We start from the raw sequence: 24,975 nt of genomic DNA on the forward strand, positions 1-24,975 counted from the left end.
ACCGCCAGCCTCCCCCCCCGCCCCAAACGCCAGCCTCCCCCCCCTGCCCCGACCGCCAGCCTCTCCCCACTGCCCCAACCAATGGTGCTGTGCAACTCTCTGCAGTCCTGCGCAGCCCGGGACCCGCTTTTCCAATGTTAAATTTTGTGCACGCGCAAAACTTTGAATGTGCTGCGCAGCCCCTTAAAGGAGCCACACCTCCTCCCCCCAAAAAAATTAGGGGGAGCCCTCCCAATTGCCGACCTCTCTCTCACCCCCTCCCCAATTGCTTACAGAGCTCTCTTTTTTTTGTTTCAAAAATATATACTTTATTCATACATTTTTTTTGTTCAAATACATGAAAAAAACAGTTCACATCTGGTACAATACAAATTAACTGCGGTACATGGCACTCAATTTACAAATTACAATACATTTATCATTACATATATCGATACTTGTTGAAATACATTATAATACAATCCACAAATCATATTACAGATGAAAGCAGTACATGGTACTCTCTTTACACAAGCAGGTACATTTTCATTGAGCCATTTCTGCATCATACAGCCCGAGGTTTTTTTTTACTGGTTTCAGCCCCTCGGTGTACACTGGCGGGAGTGCCTTAAACTGTGGCCCCTCCCCATCGTGCCTTTGCGGCAGCAGCACCAACCTTTAGTGCGTCCTTCAGCACGTACTCCTGGACCTTGGAATGTGCCAGTCTGCAACACTCGATCGTGGACATCCGATCTCTTCCCCCCCTCTCCCCCGCCTCCTGTTGCTGGTGTTCCCTCCCACCCGATGATCCATTTGTCCAGCTGTCAGGCAGAAGACGGAGCTAAAAAAAAATGTTAATGAGGTCCTGCCCTAAAGATCAGCAAGACCTACGCATCCCCGGCCTTGCCAGGTTCATCGGCTGTTTTCGGCCTCACCTGCACCCTAACTGCCTCCCCGTAAATATCGGGGCCTTTGTGTTCACAGCAAAAAGATGGTTTCTGTAAGCAGGGCGAGTCACCTCTGTGCTGAAACCTGTATCCCTTATATCTGAGATAGAAACATAGAAGATAGGAGCAGGAGTAGGCCATTCAGCCCCTCGAGCCTGCTCCGCCATTCAATGAGATCATGGCTGATCATCCAAACTCAGTACCCTGTCCCTGCCTTCTCCCATATCCCTTGATCCCTTTAGCCTTAAGAAATACATCTAACTCCTCCTTGAATATATTTAATGAATTGGCCTCAACTGCCTTCTGTGGTAGAGAATTCCACAGGTTCACCACTCTCTGGGTGAAGAAATTCCTCCTCATCTCTGTCCTAAATGGCTTACCCCTTATCCTTAGACTGTGACCCCTGGTTCTGGACTTCTCCGCCATCGGGAACATCCTTCCTGCATCTAGTCTGTCTAGTCCTGTTAGAATTTTATAAGTTTCAATGAGATCCCCTCTCATTCTTCTAAACTCCAGCGAGTATAAGCCCAATCGACCCAATCTCTCCTCATACGTCATTCCTGCCATCCCAGGTACCAGTCTGGTGAATCTTCGCTGCACTCCCTCCATGGCAAGAACATCCTTCCTCAGATAATGTGGCCAAAACTGCACACAATACTCAAGATGTGGTTGTAGTGTATGTACCTTGAAGAAGGAACTATATTCTGCAGCCCCTGTATACTGCAGTAGCAGTAGTGACCACCCCTGTATATAAGCCTGTGTAGTAACTTTGTATAGTAGTTCCAGTTTTGTCTCCATTCAGTAAACACCTGTTATAACCAACTTCTGCAGTCCGTGTCGCAATTACACATGGACGACGAACAGATCCGAACTTACCTACAGTTCTGCACCACCTCACGGGGATCCATCCCTGAAGCGAAGTTATTAGAGGTCGAAGCCAGAAGGAAGACATCCAAAAAGAACAAACAAACAGAAGAAACGGGCGTCGACCGTGGGCAACCGCCCTCTGATTCATCGAATTCGAAGATTTGCAGAGAGGCTGTCGAGAGCTGGGCTTGGTTCTCCAGTCTATGGTGTTCCAGCTAATTGGGCTGGTGGCAGGTAGTACACTGATCCTTCCTGGGCTGCGGTGGGCTAGAGCTCGATCGGGTGGCTTTTCAACGGGGCCGAGCAGCGTTGTCGGGAAGAGGAGAGAGAGAGAGAGGGTGGAGCACACAGGGCGCGGCCGGTGCTCCGAAGCCGGGTAGCGTACAGACCCGAGAAGAGGGAGGAAAGTGTCCCATAGGGTCTGCTCTGACGACGGGAACAGTAATTAAAATAAAAGAAAAAGAAATTGAAATTAGAAGCGCAGAAAGCCGCGAGGAGCTGCAGTTTGCCACGGGGACCGCGGAGAGCGGCGTTGGCAGCAGCGTGGGGGGGAAGCGCGCGAAGACCATAGGGCGTCACCATCAAGGCATAAAATCGCCAGCAACAGTGTTGTCAGCAGCGGAAAAGACAGAAAGCGTGGGAGGCGCCATCTTAATCCAGCGGGGAAGAAGGAAAAGCGCGGGAGGCGCCATTTTGTTCAATCGGGGAAGAAGGCAAAGCGTGGGAGGCGCCATTTTGTTCAATCGGGGAAGAAGTCAAAGCGCGGGAGGCGCCATCTTAGATCTCCAAGATGCCGAAGACTGGCAATATCACTGCCTTCGATAATGAAATAGAAGACTGGACCACGTATGTGGAAAGAGTCGAAGTATATTGCAAGGCAAATGAAGTAGCCGATGAGAAAAAGGCATCGGTACTACTAAACTTAATGGGCGCAACAACGTACGGCCTATTGCGGAACCTGATCACTCCAGTCAAACCGATGGAGAAGAGTTTTAACGAAATTGTTGATATCCTACAGGAACACCTGAATCCTACACCGCTGCTGATAGCAGAAAGATTTAAATTCCACAAGAGAAATCAGCATAAAGATGAGAGCAATGCTGATTACCTTACGGAACTACGCAAGCTATCAAAGCACTGCCAGTTCAGAGCAGGACTGGCAGATACCCTACGGGACAAATTTGTCTGTGGACTCCTGAGTGAAGGAACCCAGAAGAGGTTACTCTCAGAGAAAGAGCTGATGCTAGATAAGGCTTTCAGCGTGGCAGTATCGTACGAAGCAGCAGCAAGGGGAGCTGCAGAAATACAGCAAAAGCCACAGGAATACGGCACCCATGAAATGACACGGGGATTTGAAAAATGTTATCGCTGCGGCAGAACAACCCATGACCAGAAGGACTGCTGGTTCAAGGACAAAACATGCAGGCAATGCGGAACGATGGGACACATTGCACGAGTTTGCAGGTCCGGGAAGAAGACTAACGACAACAAAAAGACTACTGAGGAAAAGTACAGGAAAGTACAAAAGATGACGGACAGTAGTTCCAAAGACCAGAAGAGCGATAGTGAATCCGGGAACAAGAGACTAAGCTGTCTCAAACTACACAACATAATCACAAAAGAGGATCACTGAACCATTTGGGTCACCCTCACGATAGCAGGGTCCCAAGTCAAAATGGAATTGGATACAGTATCAGCCCTGACCGTCATGAATCGACGAGACTACGAGCGGCTATTCTCACACATACCCTTGAAAGACACATCCATTGTCTTGAAGACATATACGGGTCAGAAAGTATACCCCAGAGGGAAAATAAGGGTGCCTGTCGAATACAACGGCAAGGAAATACAGAAATTGTATCTGCACATACTGCAAGATGGTGGACCACCGTTATTGGGACGTGAATGGATCAGAAAGATAAGTTTAGACTGGCACTCCATTTAGGCACTGACTGTGGCTGGTAAAAAGGATGACGACGTCACACCTGGACGATTGTCAAAAAATCTTAGCTAACGCTAAAGAGGTATTTCAACAAGGACTGGGAACTCTTAAAGGCATAACCGCCTCGATAAAAATAGAAGAGAATGCAATTCCCAAGTTTTTCAAAGCAAGACCGGTACCGTATGCAATTCGCCCAGCCGTCGAGGCAGAGCTGGAGAATCTGGAGAATGCAGGCGTGTTATCTAAGGTAGACTGGAGCGAGTGGGCGACACCCATCATTCCTGTCATGAAGAAAACGTTAAACAATAAGTCTGAGGAGCCAAGGAAGGTTCGCATCTGTGGGGACTTCAAGGTGACTGTGAACCCAGTCCTTCACACAGTACAGTATCCTCTTCCGAGGATAGAAGATATTTTCGCCTCACTATCTGGAGGGAAACGTTTTACAAAAATTGACCTAGCGCAAGCATATTTGCAGATGGAGGTTGAAGAATCCTCTGGGATATATCTCACGATAAACACTCACAAAGGTCTTTACCAGTATAATCGACTGGTATTCGGAGTAGCATCAGCTCCGGCTATATGGCAAAGAGCGATGGAACAAGTCCTGCAAGGGATTCCGGGGACTCAGTGTTACTTGGACGACATCCTAGTGACAGGTGAAAATGACAGTGAACACCTTGCCAACCTAAAGCAGGTGCTCACTAGACTAAGAGAACATGGGCTATGAGCCAATCGCCCCAAGTGCGAGTTTTTTAAGAAACAAATATCGTATTGTGGCCACGTGATTGATGAAGAGGGGTTATATAAGTCCCCTGACAAAATTGAAGCGGTAGTTAAGGCTCCAGCGCCTGAAAATGCTTCGCAACTGAGGTCATTCCTCAGATTGGTGAATTACTACCGTAAGTTTTTGCCGAATTTGTCCACAATTCTGCACCCACTGAACACCCTGCTACAAACTGGAGTAGCATGGAAATGGAGCGATGAATGTAAGCGGGCCTTTCAGAAGTGTAAAGGCCTGATCACTTCAAGAGAAGTATTGGCTCACTACAACCCATCACTACCGATAAGACTGGCGTGTGATGTGTCTCCCTACGTCGTTGGAGCGGTACTTTCACATAAATCCCTTGATGGTTCAGAGAGGCCGATAGCTTTTGCGTCACGCTCGTTAACTGCAGCCGAGCGTAACTACGCCCAGATTGACAGAGAGGCCCTCCGCCTGGTGTGGCGGGGGGGGGGTGAAGAAGTTCAATCACTACCTGCACGGACAGAAATTTACTCTACTAACTGATCATCAACCTCTTGCCTCCATTTTCAACCCTCAGAAGGGCGTACCGATAATGACAGCACAACGGCTACAGAGGTGGTCCCTTTTCCTAGGGGCACACCAATATGACATCGAGTACAAAGGAACTAAACAGCATGGGAATGCTGATGGATTGTCGCGCCTACCGTTGCCGATGGTGGAAGAAGCACCTGCAGTGAATCCTGTGGAGATACTCCACTCGACCATAGTCGAATGTCTACCTGTGACGAATGGAAACATAGAAAAGGAAACACGAAATGACCCGACACTCTCCAGAGTCTATGATTTAACGGTGAAGGGATGGCCAGCACATGGCGAACCACTGCTGCCAGAATTCTCACCGAGAAGAGAACAGCTGTCAGTGTGCCGAGGAACCTTGATGTGTGGATCCAGAGTAGTAATTACACCCAAATTGAAGGATAGAGTGCTCAATGAGCTTCATGAGGGTCATCTGGGAGGGGTAAAAATGAAGAACTTAGCCAGAGCGTTTGTGTGGTGGCCGGGAATCGATAGAGAAATCGAAGAGATGACCAAGAGCTGTACAGGATGCCAGAAGGTCCAAAACGCCCCACCACAAGCCACTCTACATCCATGGGAGTGGCCCTCATCTCCATGGCAAAGGGTACACATTGATTTTGCTGGTCCATTTATGGACTCGATGTTTTTAATTGCGGTGGATGCACATTCAAAGTGGCCAGAGGTAATAAAAATGTCCTCAACCACCACAGAAAAAACTATCACAGTCTTACGAACCATATTCGCCAGAAATGGGCTGCCTGAACAGATTTGCTCCGACAATGGACCACAGTTTGTGTCTGAAGAGTTCCGGAGGTTCTTAAAGAACAATGGTGTTAAGCATTACACATCCGCCCCATATCATCCAGCCACCAATGGATTGGCTGAGAGGTTCGTTCAAACATTCAAGAAGGCTATCAAGGCAATGTGTAATGAAGACATACCCCTACAACACAAGGTGGATAACTTCTTGTTTGCCTACCGGAATGCGACACATGCGGTTACCAACCAAACTCCAGCCATGATGTTCTTCAATCGAAGACTAAGATGCCGCTTGGATTTGGTTAAGCCAAACATCAGAAGAGATGTGGAGAACAGGCAGTTTCAGAATATGAATGAAAGGCCAACCAGGAGTTTCAAGATAGGTCAACCAGTTTTGGCCCGGGACTACCGCACAGAGAAATGGCAGCCAGGAACGATCTGCACATGGCAAGGACCTCTAATGTATACCGTGAACGTTGGAGAGAGCATTGTAAGATGCCATGCTGACCAGATTCTAGAGTCACTGGAAAACGTCAAATCTACACCACGATCCTATACAGCTGGTGATGAAACCGAAGTACCAATTGCATCTACCTCAGAATCGGTGATATTGGAAGCAGACGAACCAAACAACGACGTTGATCCCGAATCAACTTTGCCAGAAGAACCTGATACCCCAAAGAGGCGTTATCCAGGCAAAATCAGGAAGCCTCCTCAAAGACTGAATTTATAATTGATTAACTTCAGCTAATGTATATAGCAACTGTAATTGTAAATATGTTATTTAATTATTAATCGAATGTTATGTACTGTTCAGCTAAAAGGGGAGGAATTGTAGTGAATGTACCTTGAAGAAGGAACTATATTCTGCAGCCCCTGTATACTGCAGTACCAGTAGTGACCACCCCTGCATATAAGCCTGTGTAGTAACTTTGTATAGTAGTTCCAGTTTTGTCTCCATTCAGTAAACACCTGTTATAACCAACTTCTGCAGTCCGTGTCTCAATTACACACGGACATTACAGTGGTCTCACCAAGGCCCTGTACAAATGCAGCAAGACATCCTTGTTCCTGTACTCGAATCCTCTCGCTACGAAAGCCAACATACCATTTGCCTTCTTAACCGCCTGCTGCACCGGCATGCTTACCTTCAGTGACTGATGCACAAGGACACCCAGGTCTCGTTGCACTTCCCCTTCTCCCAATTTATTGCCGTTCAGATAATAATCTGCCTTCCTGTTTTTGCCACCAAAGTGGATAACCTCGCAGTTATCCACATTATACTGCATCTGCCATGCATCTGCCCAATCACCCAACCTGTCCAAATCATACTGGAGTTTCTCGGCATCCTCCTCACAGCACACACGCTCACCCAGCTTTGTGTCGTCTGCAAACTTGGAGATAAAGGCCTAGAAATTCAGTAAGGCGCTGCCAGCTTTGCGGCCAGTTACCGCCCAAAGAGGGCTTCTGCGCCAATAGAGGAGTTTGCGCTGATATTCAGCGCAGCGGTAATGGCGGCGGTAGCTGTTAGCGCTGCGCCGGCACCGATGACGTCATCGGTGTGCGCAGTGCCCCGGTTCCGCACCGATACCGGCCCGACCCCCATATTTAGTTGCGGCCGCCTCTTCCGCAGCGGCTGCAAACAGCGATCAGAAAACGGGGCCGTACTGTAGCCTTAGTGGGGCGCTTTAAGGTGGAGGTGCGGCCGGCCGCTTTTTTGGCGGCCGCCTGCCTGCACCTCCTTCCCCGGCCTCCTCCACCCCCCCCCCCCGCGGCATTGCCGGCTGCTTTCCGCAAACCCGGCACTTCTCCGTGGTGCCGGGCTCATTTGCCGGCACTATCCAGCGGCGATCTCCCCGTTGCAGGCACCTCCCCCTTAAGAGAAGGAGGAGGCCTGCAGTACCGCAGCCTGCCGCTCCGCAGCGGGTGGCGCAGCGGCGCCTAGAGTGCTGAAATTCAGTTTCAGCGCCCCAAGTGGGGGCGGGCACACCCTGGAATAGCGCCCGGTTCCGACTTGGGGCGCAAAAACTGAATATCTGACGCGCGCAACTGGCTCCGCGCTCAGCGCTAACTTTTGGGCGCACGCCAGCTGGCGGGCCCAAAGTGAATTTCTAGGCCATTACATCTAGTTCCCTCGTCTAGATCATTTATATATATTGTGATTAGCTAGGGTCCTAGGACCGATCCCTGCAGTACCCCACTAGTCACTGCCTGCCACTCGGAAAAAGACCCGTTTATTCCAACTCTTTGCTTCCTGTCTGCCAAGCAGTTCTCTATCCAAGTCACTATCTTGCCCGCAATCCCATGTGCTTTAACTTTATATGCTAATCTCTTATGTGGGGCCTTATCGAAAGCCTTCCGAAAGTCCAAATACACCACATCCACTGGTTCTCCCTTATCTATTCTACCAGTTACATCCTCAAAAAATTCCAGTAGATTAGTCAAACACGATTTACCTTTTGTAAATCCATGTTGACTTTGTCCGATCCTGTCACTGTTTTCCAAGTGCTCTGCTATTACATCTTTTATAATGGACTCTAGCATTTTCCCCACTACCGATGTCAGGCTTACCGGTCTATAATTCCCTGCTTTCTCTCTACCACATTTTTGAATAGTGGGGTAACATTAGCTACTCTCCAATCCATGGGAACTGTTCCAGAATCTATAGAATTTTTGAAGATGACCAGCAATGCATCTACTATTTCTCGGGCCACTTCCTTAAGTACCCTAGGATGTAGATTATCAGGCCCTGGGGATTTATCGGCCTTCAATCCCGTCAATTTCCCTAACACCATTTCCCTACAAATACTGATTTCATTCAGTTCCTCCCTCTCATTAGACCCTATGTTCCCCGACATCTCTGGGAGGTTATTTGTGTCCTCCTTTGTGAAGACAGAACCAAAGTATGTATTTAATTGGTCTGCCATTTCTTTGTTCCCCATTATAAATTCTCCTGATTCTGACTGCAAGGGACCTACGCTTGACTTCACCAATCTTTTTCTCTTCACGTATCTATAAAAGCTTTTACAGTCAGTTTTTATATTCCCTGCAAGCTTACTCTCATACTCTATTTTCCCCCTCTTAATTAATCCCTTTGTCCTCCTTTGCTGAATCTTAAACTGCTCCCAATCCTCCGGTTTACTGCTTTTTCTGGCCAATTTATATGTCCTCTCCTTGGATCTTATGCTATCCCTAATTTCCCTTGTTAGCCACGGTTGAGTCACCTTTTTTGTTTTATTTTTATGCCAAACAGGGATGAACAAATTCTGTAGTTCACCCATGCGATCTTTAAATGTTTGGCATTGCCTATCCACCGTCAACCCTTTGAGTAACATTCCCCAATCAATCCTACCCAACTTGCGCCTCATACCATCGTAGTTTCCTTTATTTAAATTCAGGACCCTAGTCTCTGAGTCAACTACTTCACTCTCCATCTTAATGAAGAATTCTATCATATTATGATCACTCCGCCCCAAGGGGCCTCGCACAACAAGATTGCTAATTATTCCTTTCTCATTACATAATACCCAGCCTAAGATGGCCTGATCTCTACTTGGTTCCTCGACATATTGGTCCAGGAAACCATCCCCTATACACTCCAGGAATTCCTCCTCCACAGTATTGTTACTAATAATAGCATGCCCACGATCAGCAATTAACCTGTAACTGGGTTATTGGCCCTGGAGAGAACCTGGGTTACCCAACGTGATCTCCTGTCTTCTCTGCACCATCAGATCAATGTGTTTGGGCTAAAACTAATATATTTATTTACAAGTAAGATACTACTCAGAAATTGTAACATAGAAACATAGAAGATAGGAGCAGGAGTAGGCCATTTGGCCTTTCGAGCCTGCTCCGCCATTCAATGAGATCATGGCTGATCATCCAAATTCAGTACCCTGTCCCTGCCTTCTCCCCATATCCCTTGATCCCTTTAGCCTCAAGATATATATCCAATTCTTTCTTGAATATATTTAATGAACTGGCCTCCACCGCCCTCTATGGCAGAGAATTCCACAGATTCACCACTCTCTGGGTGAAGAAATTCCTCCTCATTTCAGTCCTAAATGGCTTACCCCTTATCCTTAGACTATGACCCCTGGTTCTGGACTCCCCAGCCATCCGAAACACCCTTCCTGCATCTAGTCTGTCCAGACCTGACAGAATTTTATAGGTTTCGATGAGATCCCCTCTCAATCTTCTAAACTCCAGTGAGTATAAGCCCAATCGACACAATCTCTCCTCATACGTCATTCCTGCCATCCCAGGTATCAGCCTGGTGAATCTTCGCTGCACTCCCTCCATGGCAAGAACGTCCTTCCTCAGGTAAGGTGACCAGAACTGCACACAATACTCAAGGTGCGGTCTCACCAAGGCCCTGTACAACTGTAGCAAGACATCCTTGTTCCTGTACTCGAACCCTCTTGCTACGAAGGCCAACATACAATTTGCCTTCTTAACCGCCTGCTGCACCTGCATGCTTACCTTCAGCAACTGGTGCACAAGAACACCCAGGTCTCTTTGCACTTCCCCTTCTCCCAATCTATTGCCATTCAAATAATAATCTGCCTTCCTGTTTTTGCCACCAAAGTGGATAACCTCACATTTATCCACATTATAGTGCATTTGCCATGTTTCTGCCCAATCACCCAACCTGTCCAAATCGTACTGGAGTTTCACGACATCCTCCTCACAGCTTACCCTCCCACCCAGCTTTGTATCGTCTGCAAATTTGGAGATATTACATCCAATTCCCTCGTCCAGATCATTAATATATATTGTGAACAGCTGGGGTCCTAGGACCGATCTTTGCGGTACCCCACTAGTCACTGCCTGCCACTCGGAAAATGACCCGTTTATTCTAACTCTTTGCTTTCTGTCCGCCAACCAGTTCTCTATCCAAGTCAATACCTTGCCCCCAATCCCATGTGCCTTAATTTTGTACGCTAATCTCTTATGTCGGACCTTATCGAAAGCCTTCTGAAAGTCCAAATACACCACATCCACTGGTTCTCCCTGATCTATTTTACCAGTTACATCCTCAAAAAATTCCAGTAGATTAGTCGAGCATGATTTACCTTTTGTAAATCCATGTTGACTTTGTCTGATCCTGTCACTGCTTTCCAAGTGCTCTGCTATTACATCTTTTATAATAGACTCTAGCATTTTCCCCTCTACCGATGTCAGGCTTACCGGTCTATAATTCCCCGCTTTTTCTCTACCACCTTTTTTGAATAGTGGGGTAACATTAGCTACCCTCCAATCCATGGGTACCATTCCAGAGTCTATCGAGTTCTGGAAGATGACCAGCAATGCATCTACTATCTCTAGGGCCACTTCCTTATGTACCCTGGGATGTAGACCATCAGGCCCTGGGGATTTATCGACCTTCAGTCCCATCAATTTTCCTAACACCATTTCCCTACAAATACTGATTTCTTTCAGTTCCTCCCTTTCATCAGACCCTATGTTCCCCGGCATCTCTGGGAGGTTATTTGTGTCCTCCTTTGTGAAGGCAGAACCAAAGTATGTATTTAGTTGGTCAGCCATTTCCTTGTTTCCCATTATAAATTCCCCTGATTCTGACTGTAAGGGACCTACGCTTGACTTCACCAATCTTTTTCTCTTCACATATCTATAAAAGTTTTTACAGTCAGTTTTTATGTTCCCTGCTAGATTACTCTCATATTCTGTTTTCCCTTTCTTAATTAATCCCTTTGTCCTCCTTTGTTGACTCCTAAACTGCTCCCAATCCTCAGGATTATTGCTTTTTCTAGCCAATTTATATGTCCTCTCCTTGGATCTTATGCTATCCCTAATTTCCCTTGTTAGCCACGGTTAGAAAGAATGAATGGGCAAGGGATTAGGATGCTCTTTTCTGGAATGTACTTTTTATTAACACGTTTCGTAACGTGCCAACGCTTTGGGTAAAAGTCTTTACAGATCTTCATGATGTGATGATATAGCTGGGCAACACAAAGTTCCTGTGCCTTTCACGGAGTCTGGAGGCTCATTTAGAATTGAGCTAGCGGTGAGCAGGCAGGGATTTATATTAAAGGGAAGCCTTTCATGTCTCAGCTTACTTTTTGTAGGACTAGTCGTGACCTGAAATTTCCACAGGATCCTACACGTTGTGAGGCAAGGTGTTAATTTTGAGACAATAGCAAAATACTGTGGATGCTGGAAATCTGAAAAAGCTGTTGTTAATATTGAGACGTTAGGTAGGATTGTCTGAGTGCGCCAGTGGCAGTGGATATGTCTGGAGCTGGGAGCAGGCACCAGTAATGCAAGTTCCAAAGGGTCAACATAAGAACATAAGAAATAGGAGCAGGAGTAGGCTAATTGGCCCCTCGAGCCTGCTCCGCCATTCAATAAGATCATGGCTGATCTGATCCTAACCGCCAATCCACTATCACAGAACCATCCCCTGAATCTAACAGAATTAGACACACGAAATAGGAGCAGGATCAGGCTACACGGCCCCTGGGCCCGCTCCGCTACCCACAGGGCCATGACCGATCCGGACCTAGACCCATGTCCAAATTCCTGCCCACTCCCCGTAACCCTTAATTCCCTTTACTTCTAGGAAACTGTCTATTTCTGTTTTAAATTTATGTAATGATGTAGCTTCTACAGCTTTTTGGGGCAGCATATTCCATGGACCTACCACCCTCTGAGTGAAGTAGTTCCTCCTCATCTCAGTTTTGAAAGAGCAGCCCCTTATTCTAAGACTATGCCCCCTAGTTCTAGTTTCACCCATCATCGGGAGCATCCTCCCCGCATCCACCCGATCCAACCCCTTCACAATCTTATATGTTTCAATAAGATCGCCTCTCATTCTTCTGAACTCCAATGAGTAGAGTCCCAATCTACTCAACCTCTCCTCATATGTCCATCCCCTCATCCCCGGGATTAACCGAGTGAACCTTCTTTGTACTGACTCGAGTGCAAGTATGTCCTTTCTTAAGTATGGACACCAAAACTGTACGCAGTATTCCAGGTGCGGTCTCACCAATACCTTGTACAACTGAAGCAATACCTCCCTATTTTTATATTCTATCCCCCTAGCAATAAAAGCCAACATTCCATTGGCCTTCTTAATCACTTGCTGCACCTGCATACTAACCTTTTGAGTTTCGTGCACCAGGACCCCCAGATCCCTTTGTGCTTCAGTACTTTCCAGTTTCTTGCCATTAACATAATAACTTGCTTTACGATTTTTCCTGCCAAAGTGCATAACCTCACACTTTCCAGTATTGCATTCCACCTACCAAATCTCTGCCCACTTACTTAGCCTGTCTATGTCCCCTTGCAGGTTTTTTATGTCCTCCTCACTCACTACTTTCCCTCCCATCTTAGTATCATCTGCAAACTTTGATATGTTACACTCGGTCCCCTCCTCCAAATCGTTAATATAGATTGTAAAGAGTTGGTGACCCAGCACTGACCCCTGCGGAACACCACTAGTTACTGATTGCCAGTCTGAGAATGAACCATTTATCCCAACTCTCTGCCTTCTGTTAGATAGCCAATCCTCTATCCATGCCAGAATATTACCCCCAATCCCGTGATTTTTTATCTTAAGCAATAATCTTTTGTGTGGCACCTTGTCAAATGCCTTTTGGAAGTCTAAATACACTATGTCCACTGGTTCCCCTTTATCCACCCTATATGTTACTTCCTCAAAGAACTCCAGCAAATTTGTCAAACATGACTTCCCCTTCATAAAACCATGCTGACTTTGTCCTATTAAATTATGATTATCCAAATGTCCTGTTACTGTCTCCTTAATAATGGACTCCAAAATTTTACCTACCACAGATGTTAGGCTAACCGGTCTATAGTTTCCAGCCTTCTGTCTACTGCCCTTTTTAAATAAGGGTGTTACATTAGCAGTTTTCCAGTCTGCCGGGACCATTGCCGAGTCCAGGGAGTTTTGGAAAATTATTACCAATGCATCCACAATCCCTACCGCCACTTCCCTCAAGACACTAGGATGTAAGCCATCAGGTCCAGGTGATTTATCCGCCTTGAGTCCCATTATTTTACCGAGTACCACTTCCTTAGTGATTTTGATCGTGTTTAGCTCCTCCCCCCCTTTAGCCCCCTGTTTGTCCAGTGTTGGGATATTCTTGGTGTCCTCTACTGTAAAGACTGATACAAAATATTCATTCAGTGTTTTTGCCATCTCCATATTTCCCACCATTAATTTCCCAGTCTCACCCTCTAAGGGACCAACATTTACTTTAGCCACCCTTTTTCTTTTTATATAACTAAAAAAACTCTTACTATCTGTTTTTATATTTTTTGCTAATTTACTTTCATAATCTATCTTCCCTTTCTTAATCAATCTTTTTGTTATTTTTTGCTGTTTTTTAAAGTTTTCCCAATCCTCTATCCTCCCACTAGATTTGGCTACCTTATATGCCCTTGTTTTTAGTCGAATACTATCCTTAATTTCTTTACTTAGCCACGGATGGCTGTCTTTTCTTTTACACCCTTTTCTTCTCAGTGGAATATATTTTTTTGAGGTCAAGGTTCCTCAGCTGCAGTGCCCACTCTGAAAATTGGCTCTATTAATTATCTTCCTCTCAAACAATTCCCTTGCTAGCTCAGCCATCAGAGATAATGGGCTCGATTTTGCCAGCCCTGGGGAGGCGGGTTTGGAGGCGGGACTGCCGGGAAAATGGCAGAATTTGGGGGCGGGTGCACCCGCCCCAATCCGCCTCCATGCCATCTCGCCAGGAGGCGGTAGCCGACCCACGCCGGGTCCCGCTTCCTCAAGGCGGGAAGGGGATTAATGTCAATTAACTGCCTGTTAACAGGTAGTCAACAGGCAGTTTTTTGGCTAATCCCTATTTTGAGCCCTGAAGTGTGGGCTTCCCGATGGCTCCGAACCTCGCCAGGGTCAGCAAGGCGAGCCGTCGGTCTGCGGGGGTCGGAGGGGCCGAGATGTCCGGTGTGCAGGTGAGTAATGGGTGCATGTGTGCAGAGTTAAGTGTGTGAGGTGTGTGTAAAGTGTTTTAATAAGTTTTACTTACCTTTACTTCTTCCTGCAGGCTTCCTCCCTTCAGGTCTCGGGAGTCCCTCAGCTCACCGGCACAGAAAGCAGAATGGCCGCTGAACTGTCAAAAGCTGCAGCCTTCTGCTCTCTGGTCAGGAAGGCTTTCTAATTGAGTCTTGAGTAAAGACACAACTTAGAAGACAGATTGTCAGTGTTTGACAGCTTCACAGAGCTGTCAAACGATGACATTTCATCTGTCAAAAGCTCTTGACAGATGAAACGGCACTCGCTGACGTCACCTGTAACTGGCTTTCCCTTAATTGACCTGCTAAGCCTGCCGGGCGGGCTTAACAAGGTCAATCAAGGGAAAATAGTGTGGGTTGGCCACAAGTCGATGGAGGCGGGACTAAAACCCAACAAGTGGGAGTCCCGCCTCCAAAAGCTCCCCATTGACAAAATCCAGCCCAATGGGTTCATTTTCCATCTTCACGTTTCTGGCAGAAGTGGAAGGTTGAAAAATTACTTCTAATGAGTTAATCACGGGTGTGGACTCACAGACGTTAACATTTCAAAGAGATACTGCCCATGCCACCAAACAATCTTTGACTTAATTATTCTCTGAATCCAGGCACCAAGGTCTAGAAATTAAATCCCATTTTTCCGGCCATACGATGGGGTCAAAAATCACCAATTTTTGTCCCGCTATGGGTGCACGCCAGAAGCCCAAGACTTACCCAAAATTGGGACTCAGGCCTAATTAGCATAGTACCGGCGAGCTGCAGACACCAATCAGGTGTCCAGAGGCAGCTCGCTGGTTTGACCAGGACAATTTTGCCCGGCTACCCCACTGCCAGTGGCTCTCCGGTAAATCATGGGGTTGGGGGGCAGGGGGAAAAGGAGAATGGGAGGAGAACTGCTCACGGACTAGCAGTGGCCCTCCGGAGTGCTGTGGAATGGGGTGGAAAATAAAATAAAAGTAAAATAAAAATAAAAACTTACCTTTTTGGTGAAGCCGCAGCAATCGTTAAAAAAGCTGATGCCCAGCGCTGACCAATTTTGTAGAGTGAAAGAAAAGAAAGACTTGCATTTATTTAGCACCTTTCACAAACTCAGGACATCCCAAAGCACTTTACAGCCAATGAAGTACCTTTTGAAGTGGAGTCACTTGTTGTAATGTGGGAAGCTCGGCAGCCAATTTGCTCACAGCAAGCTCCCACAAACAGCAATGTGATAATGACCAGATAATCTGTTTTTGTGATGTTGATTGAGGGATAAATATTGGCCAGGACACCAGGGATAACTCCCTTGCTCTTCTTTGAAATAGTGCCATGGGATCTTTTACGTCTACCTGAGAGGGCAGACGGGTCCTCGGTTTAACGTCTCACCTGAAAGTGCAGCATTCCTCAGTGACAGCCTAGTCTTTTGTCCTCAAGTCTCTGTAGTGGAACTTGAACCCACAACTTTCTGGCTCAGAGGCGAGAGTGCTACCAACTGAGCCACAGCTGTCCCTGACCCTTAACAGTGGTTAAGCCCCTCATTAGCATATACAACAAGCCTAACACCGGTTAAACAATTTATACCTTGTTTACTGTCCTTTAGATATTGGACTCATTGAATGAATCTGATATTTGTTGTAGTCTTGGTTTGTGAAACCACTGAGATTGTACTAGTGGAGAATTTACAAGGTGGAGGAAGAATGCTTCCGCCCCCCTGCAGGTCTGTCCACACGATCATCCCCCAAGCTTGACCAGTGCGCGTGGATCAACTGAGTCAATATCTAATTTAGAAAAAATGAAAGTGGTACATGAGCTGGGTAGCAAAGTGTCTTTAACAAAAATGTGCTGCCTCAGGGAAACAGATGTCAAGTTGTTTTGCCAAGGGAGCTGCTGCTCGTATCTTGCAATGAGATAACACCTGTTCCCAAATTTGGGAACATTGCTTGTTTGGAAATTACAATCACAATTAAAGATCAGGCATTTGCTTTATGTCTAGTGCTCAGTTAAAGAGGAAATCTCACAATGCAGTTAAAATCATAGAATCTTACAGCACAGAAGGAGGCCATTTGGCCCATCGTGCCTGTGCCGGAATGCACTGGTCAATCTCCCACATTGCTTCACATGGTGAAACAGGGCTAGAGGGCAAGGATAATTGAACCAGGGCCTGCAGACACAACTTAGTCCCCATTTTAAATGGGCTTCTTCTTATCGTGTCCACGGACAGTCTATACATAGCCCAGCCAGAACTGGGCACATTTTTGCGCCTTGTTGTTGAATTCGGCAAGCTCTGCAACAGTGCAGGGTTCCTCTAATGATGGGCATTGCAGGAGATGTTGCATAGTCTGTGCCTCAGTTCCACATTCACAAGTTGTCGGGCTGGTTGAATATCCCCATTTGCTTAGTGACACCTTTGAGCAACCTACACTGGTCCTAAGTCTGTTAAGGCACTTCCAGGTTGCCCAGTTGCAATTAGCTCCTGGGGGAAGGCTTTCATCAAGTAAAATTTCCATCGCTGGGGGTTGTTCAAGACTGGCGAGCCGGTCTTTCCACAAGGCGATGCGGGCTTCAGATGAGGTTGATTGTAATGGAACAACACTGTTCATGAAGCTCTTTCTTGACTTTAGGCGGCTGGGTGTAGGTGTATGACAATGCAGAGGGTGTCTCTCATCTGATGTTTGACGGAGTCGTTCTTTCTTGCTGGCTACCGTTCTTTTTATATCAGGGGGAGCGATACCCACCAGGATATATAGGTTGTTGGTTTTAAGCAACCTGTGATAAATCGGCAGCTTGCATTCAGAACGGCATCCATCTTCTTGGCATGAGTAGACCTTTCCCATGCAGGGCAGGCATATTCGGCAGTGGAATAGCAAAGAGCAAGTGCACTGGTTCGCAATGTTTTCGGGCTTGTTCCCCATCTTGTGTTAGTGAGCTTATTCAGGATGTTGTTTCGTATGCTCACTTTTGCCTTTGTCTTCTCGATGTGGTTTTTGAAGGTGAGGCATCGGTCAAGGGTGACTCCTAAGTAGATAGGTTGCTCGCAATGCGTCAGTGTTGCTCCACACCAGGTTACTTTCAGCTGGCATTTGGCTTCACGGTTTCTGAGGTGGAATGCACAAACTTGCGTCTTTGATGGGTTTGCGCGAAGGTGGTTTTCTTCATAGTAGGATTTTAGTCCCTCCAAGGCCTCAGAAAGCGTTTTCCCCACGGTGTTAAAATCAGTGCTTTGGGCAGTGACACATAAGTCATCAGCATATATAAAACGGCGTGTAACACCGTCTATAGGTTGGTCATTCGTGTAGATGTTGTACAGCAGTGGTGCAAGCACGCTTCCCTGAGGAAGACCATTCTTCTGAATACGCCACCTGCTGCGCTTCCCACCTAGTTCAACATAGAACTGGTGATTCTGAAGCATGCTTTCTAACAGCTCTGTTAAGTGAATCTCTTTTGTCATCTCTAGAATCTTGCAGAGGAGACGCCTATGGTTCACTGTATCGTATGCTGCTGACAGGTCTACAAAAACAGCACCTGTTACCATCCCTTGCTCAAAACCATATTCGATGTGTTGTATGAGGTTGAGCAGTTGGCTTGTTGTTGATTTGCCGGGGCGGAAACCTGCTTGCTCTGGAATGATCTTCTCATCTACAGTTGGTGCTATCCTATTGAGTATCAGGCGTTCAAACAGCTTATAGGTGTGGCAAAGCAGTGAAATTGGCCAAAAACTCTTAGGCCTAGAAATTCAGTAGGCTTTGCGCCCACTTTTCGCCCAAAGAGGGTTTCTGCGCCAGTGTAAGAGGGTGCGCTGATATTCAGCGCTGCGGTAATGGCGGTGGTAGCCGGTAGTGCTGCGCCGACACCGATGACGTCATCGGTGTGCGCAGTGCCCCGGTTCCGCCCCGCTTCCGGCCCAAACCCCATATTTAGTTGCGGCCGCCTCTTCTGCAGCGGCCGCAAACAGCGCTGGAAAAACGGGGCCGTACTGCTGCGCTACTGGGGCGCTTTAAGGTGGAGGTGCGGCCGGCCGCTTTTTCGGCGGCCGCCTGCCCGCATCTCCCTCCCCGGCCTCCTACACCACCCCCCCCCCGCGGCATTGGTGGCTGATTCCCGCGAGCCCGGCAGTTCTCCGTGGTGCCGGGCTCATTTGCCGGCAGAATCCAGCGGCGATCTCACGGCTGCAGGCAGCTCCTCCTTAAGAGAAGGAGGAGGCCTGCAGTACCCCAGCCTGCCGCACCGCATCGGGTGGCGCAGCGGCAGCTGGAGCGCTGAAATTCACTTTCAGCGCCCAAGCGGAGGCGGGCACACCCTGGAACAGCGCCCGGGTCCGACTTGGGGCATTAAAAGTGAATTTCTGGCGGGCGCAACTGGCTCCGCGCGCAGCGCTAACTTTTGGGCGTTAGCCTGCTGGCGGGCCTTAACTGAATTTCTAGGCCTTAGGATCTGAGGGATCTTTTCCAGGCTTTAATAGTGCTATTACATGTGCCTTCTGCCAGATATTAGGTAGCTTGTGTGTTGTCAGACAGTGGTTGAACAATTGTAGGAGCCATTTCTTTGCTTTCTGTCCAAAATGCTTTATCTGCTCCGTTGCTATGTTGTCAAGACCAATTGCTTTCCCGTGTTTTAGACTAGATATACCAGTTTCCAGCTCTTCCATGATGAATGGTCTAGTGAAGCCAGGATCATCGCTGTACTTCTTCCTATCTAGTTGTGCTCTTGGTTGTTTAAATGGGCTAAAAAGGAGTTTAAAGATTCCTTACTTCAATTTCTCTTGGGAGGGGAAGATCAGCAGGGTTCCTCCTGTTACTGATTGCAGCTCAGCCACGTCCATTGGAAAGTGTGTGTTTGTGGCAATCAGTTAGGGACGGGATCATGTTTGACTTGAATACCCCCCACAGTCACACAGTACTTGCAGACATCACCTGTTTCCATGCTCGGGAATATTGCTTCCCCGACCTTGTAACACCCCCACTCGTACAATCAGAGTGGTTTCACAAAGCAACACGAAGACAAGTATCAGATTCATTCAATGAATCCAATATCCTAGAGGACAATAAACATGGTATAAATTGTTTAACAGTTATGAGGCTTGTTGTATATGCTAATGAGGGACATAACGGCTGTTTAAGGACCACTCTGCAAAATTGGTCAGTGCTGGGCCTCAGATTTTTCAGTGATTGCTGCAGCGTCACCAAAAAGTTAAGTTTTTATTTGACTTTGATGAGGAGCAGGACCACCTCATTCCACAGCACTCCGGAAGGCCGCTGCGAGCCCGTGAGCACTTCCCCTCCCATTCTCCTCCCACCCCCGCAACACCCTATGATTTAACTGAGAGCCACTGGCAATGAGGTAGCCGGCCAAAATTGTTCTGGTCAAACCAGCGAGCTGCCTCTGGATTGCCGTCTGCAGCTCGCCGGTCCTATGCTAATCTATGGTCCAGCACTCTTCTAGTGCACAGCACTCACTAGGTGTGTCAGATTGTGGACTAGCCCCTATAAAGAGATGGCCCAGTGAGTTAGTGGGGGAGGGGGCTGCCAGCACCAATGGATCCATACCCTTCAGGGGAAATAAAATGGAAAAAAACGTTTAAAATTCAGTGTAGATGTGTGAGAGCAGGAAGCAGTGCAGAGGAGGGAAAAAGAAGCAACATAATTGAAACTGATACTGATCACATTCAAAATTGAAAATGTTTCCTGTTTGTTAGGATAGTGGTGCTCTTTTCATATATTTCACACAACTGCGCTAATCAGTTTGAGTCCCAGTGTAGATGTGTGAGTTCTGGTTGTGTGTTGACTGACTGTAATCTATAGTATGGATGGGACCTGCCACATACTGAAGATATTTTGGTGCACTATTCAGTTGCTGTCGAGAGGTCTTAGACTTGCTGTTAACTAATACAGAACAGCTGCTGGCATTGCCCTGGTTATGTAAAAGGCAAGGGAGTGACAAAAGAGAGTGGATCCACCATCCGACATAAGTTGAATGCTACGTATCACTTAGCTCAGCTCCATACAAGCTGCACAAAGGACATTGAACCAAGTTCAGTAACATTATTGAAAAACAAACGTGGATTTCTTTCCCCAAATGAGTTTCATGCCGTCATTCAGATGAGACGTAACATCGAGACCCTGTGTGCATCCTCAGATTGACATAATAGATCCCATGGCACTATTCAAAGATGAGCCCAATATTTATCCCTCAGACAACATCACTTGAAAAACAGATTATTTGCTCATTTAGACATTGCTGTTTGTGGGACCTTCCTGTGTGCAGATTGGCTGCAGTGTTTGCCAACATTGACTGCACTTCTAAAGCATTTCATTTTGGTTGTGGCATCCTGAGGTTGTGAAAGTTGGTATATACATGCAAGTTCTTTCTTCTCTTTATATTTAAACTTTCAAAAAGTCAACAGCCAGCCTTCTACAAGATCATGAAAATATTCTTTATTCTAATTAAAACCCTAGTCAATCTCCTATGGCTTTGCTCGTGGTTGGCTAGAGAAAATGGGGTAAGTCTTTTATTGGTGCCTGTTGGAAGAGGCTGAGAGAGGTTGGAGCGCCATCTCTGGAGCAAGCAAGAATTACAGGTGCACTTGCTTTTTTGGTGGCAGCAGGGCCACCTCTGGAGGAAGTAAGAATAACACACACTACCATTGCAGTGTTACCCATTCTTTCAATGGACTGCTGTCACAATCAGGATAATGAAAAAAAAACCTTAAGGATTTTAATATGTTATAGATGATTATGGCATTGTAGATTGGAGAACACTTCTATGAATGACATTAGCTTCCCTCCCCCCACCGATTTAGCAACGCTTCAAGGACTTTGCAAAAAAAATATGCAGAGCCCTACACGTGAGATTGTCCAGTGAGTAGCATCAAAGAACAACCTGATCTGACCTCACCCAAAGTCCTCACATACATTTCTAGCACGGGTCGCTGTAAAGTGATCAAGAGCAGGAACCTTGGTCGAGACTCCCCTCCTTAATACAAAAAGAAAATACTGCAGATGCTGGAAATCTGAAATAAAACCAGAAAATGCTGGAGATACTCAGCAGGTCAGGCAGCATCTGTGAAGAGAGAAACAGAGTTGGCGTTTCAGGTCGATGACCTTTCATCAGAACTGGAAAAAAGCAGGAAATGGAACAGATTTTTAAGCAAGTGTAGAGGCTGGGAAATGGGGGAGGGGATGAAAGAACAAAAGGGAAGGTCTGTGATAGGATAGAAGGCAGGAGAGGTTAAGAGACATTAAGAGATAATCAAGGCAAAAGGAGATGGTAATGGGACAGATTAAGAAACAAAAGATGGCTCTCCTTAATGCAGGGGCTACGAGGCAATTATGGCACCTCTATCGTTACTTTGGTTGAAATCAGCTAGCTCAGCACAGACTGGGAATTAATCTGGGACCTTCCTGGTTTGCATGGCTAAGATATTTACTGGATAACCTCATTGGGCCACCTGCCGATCCCTGTAGTAATGATAATTGTAGTTACCGTACCAATTTAAAAATTAATATATTGATAGACTCTGCAAGGAGGAGTGACTAAAAGCTTGGTCAAAGTGATGGGTTTTAAGGAGAGTCTCGAAGGAGGAGAGGGAGGTGGAAAGGCGGAGGAGTTTAGGGAGGGAATTCACCCACCACTTTGAACTTTGCCATTTACATGTGACTTTCAGGCTACACAGATGCGATAGGAATTCAGCCTCAGTGTGAAGCTGGATATAGAGTATCATAGATACCAGCTGTTGTTTGGATTAGCATTATGAGTCATGTATGATGACCTGTGCTGACAAAATAAGCTTAGAGCAAATGTTCCATTAAAAATAACTGTAAGCATCAAAGGTATTTTATTACCTGAAGAATTAGTCCTTTCAGTGTGTGATAATTTGTCTTTGCAAGTTTAAAAAAACTGAGCATAAAGTTACACACAATTTCCTGTATTAGAGAACAGCTGAATATTATAAAATTAGAAAACTGTTCAGGATCACCGATCATTTCTGAATTAAAGATATTCTTGAATAAACTTTTTAAAAAAAGCTGAGGCACAAAAGAACTGGTTAAGCATTCAAAAGGTCAAATAACGTTTGTCAATGTCAGCAATGGAATTTCCCACTTTGAACACAGGATTATCTGAGAATTGACCACCATTCCCCTTCACCGATGAATACATTTGGAATAGCCCTTTCCAGTTCAATAAATAGGCAGTGAATTTCCTCGCTGTTTTGGGCACGTTGGGGGATCTGGAATGGCGTAGGACATTTTTTCAGTGAGGAAACTCGTGTTGTAGCTGATTCTGGCACTTGGTTCCTTTAAACGGCTTCCCCCGAGTTCTCTCATGCTGTGGAGCCGTCCCGTGATGCACCGTGACTCACTATTGGCCTTATTTACATGCGGCTAGCTGTTGGCCAGACGCACTGTAGATGAGAGTTTGCTGGATTTACCCCGCCATCGCACTCGGGGCAAGTTGCATCTGTTTCTATGAGGTAGAAGCAGCTGCCAGGATCAGCTGATGCTGGTGGAATTGAAGAGTTTCTGACAAAGAAGAGTCTATAGATATTTATTTTGAAGCTTTACGAAGGTAGGAAACTTTTTTTTTTAAGTGTTTAAAGTGCCTACAGACACTTGCATTTGCTTCTGACTGCTTTTCAGTGGGTCAGAGCACCGGCACATTTTTGTTCCCCTACCCCCTTCTGACAGTCAGAGCTTCTCAGGAACAGCTATGGCATTTCCTATGGGCATACTCTTGCACGCCATTATCAGGAATAGGCAACAGCACCACATGATGGAGCAAAGGAGACTTGGGCAGCATTTACTAAAAGAAGCATCACAGTTTGTCTCATCACTGAAGTCTTCTCTTTTTGTGGAACATTGTCTATCGTTGACACCATAACCATACCTCCTTCTACCTCCCATTGTCCCTCAAACCATTACCATCTTACCATATGACAATATACTGTAGCTTTCTTTGTTCCAGTGATCATCACATCAATGAGGACATTAGCACCACATAAGCACACCTTTATGACTGTTAGCTCCATCAGAAATAAAGCCCCATGTCAGAGCACACTTGATTTTATTACAGTGAATTCCAAAGTGCACACAATCACTCTGCTCTTTCTTCACATGTGCTTCCCCTGGGTGCCTACCTATCGTTGTATTTCTTCTAGGTGCCGCCTGAGGTCAGGAACGCAGGAGGTAGTTAACTGCTCATATGCTAAAAAAGGCTCATTGGACCGAGGCGGCATTTGTCTCGTGGCTGCATGCTCCATCAGCTTGGTGTCGCCTCCTGCATTCCACTGGTGGCGTGCTAAGAGGGGGATGGCGGGAGGCCTCTGCTGCTAGGCAGAGAGACGGGTGGGGTGGGGGAGGAGAGAGGTTGAATGGCAAGTCACAACAGACTGTTTTCATACTCTTCTGTCCCCCTCCAGTATCTAATGTGAGCGACACTGGCAGATGCCCACACCATCAGCTGAGAAACAATGTGTATGGATCTGGGCGACTGCAAGATGGCAAGAAATTTATAGTGGAGAGGGGGTGAAAGGGTGGAAATAAATAAAAGGGTATGGCTTTCTCTGTGCTTGCTTCGTAAGAAATTCAATAAACTGCTGATTTTGTTGTTGAATGACTAACTATTGCTTTCTTCTTCCCTCAGGTATAAGACTGCAACTTGTCATACGCCATTTCATGAAGTAACACTTACTGCATTTAAAAGGGCTGCTTTATTGTAAATTTGTATTTTTTTTAATTAATATTTTATGAAAACTGTAGTAAGTGGGCATGCATCACCATTTTAAGCAAAATTCTCTGCTGATCATTACAACATTTATTTTGTATATCCCAAACCTTTCAAAATATGTATCTAATCATTCAATATTGTTGGTTACCAATAATCAGTCTCACAGTTCTGTAAGTGTTGCACCTCAAACGACAGCAGTAGATAAATAGCTAAGACATTTCTGCTGATATATCTGGAGATTAGTCCTGATGGGGGTCATTTCCTACATCTGCTGAACTCCTGGGGAGAGCAGGTATATGGAAAATGATTTGGTTATACAACATTTACATGCCATATGTTCCCAATGTATTTGCTTTTTATGCTTTGCAGTCAGGCTCAAGGGTATTCTAGAAAAAAATAAGTTAATTTTCAGGCCTACTCATCAGTAAAGGTATCTA

The 24,975-nt window shown here is 46.2% G+C and overlaps 1 protein-coding gene across 18 annotated transcripts in view; it reads left to right on the forward strand.

Annotated features, from left to right (window-relative positions):
* mlip (muscular LMNA-interacting protein) overlaps positions 1–24,543 on the forward strand; it is a 224,656-nt gene extending 200,113 nt beyond the window's left edge. For 13 of the 18 annotated variants that reach the window (XM_085996503.1, XM_085996504.1, XM_085996498.1 and 10 more), the window contains one exon: positions 24,455–24,543. Coding sequence is in view for 5 of the 18 variants with exons in the window: in XM_085996506.1 (XP_085852632.1) it covers positions 24,455–24,460 (6 nt within the window). In the remaining 13 variants the exon portion in view is untranslated. The remainder of the gene's footprint in view (positions 1–24,454) is intronic. The other 5 variants (XM_085996506.1, XM_085996499.1, XM_085996492.1 and 2 more) reach the window with 3 other exon arrangements.
* The last annotated feature ends 432 nt before the right edge of the window (positions 24,544–24,975 follow it).

Source organism: Somniosus microcephalus, chromosome 9, assembly GCF_052327205.1.
Source record: "Somniosus microcephalus isolate GS21.2 chromosome 9, FLI_Smic_1.0, whole genome shotgun sequence".
In the NCBI taxonomy this organism is placed as follows: Eukaryota; Metazoa; Chordata; class Chondrichthyes; order Squaliformes; family Somniosidae; genus Somniosus; species Somniosus microcephalus.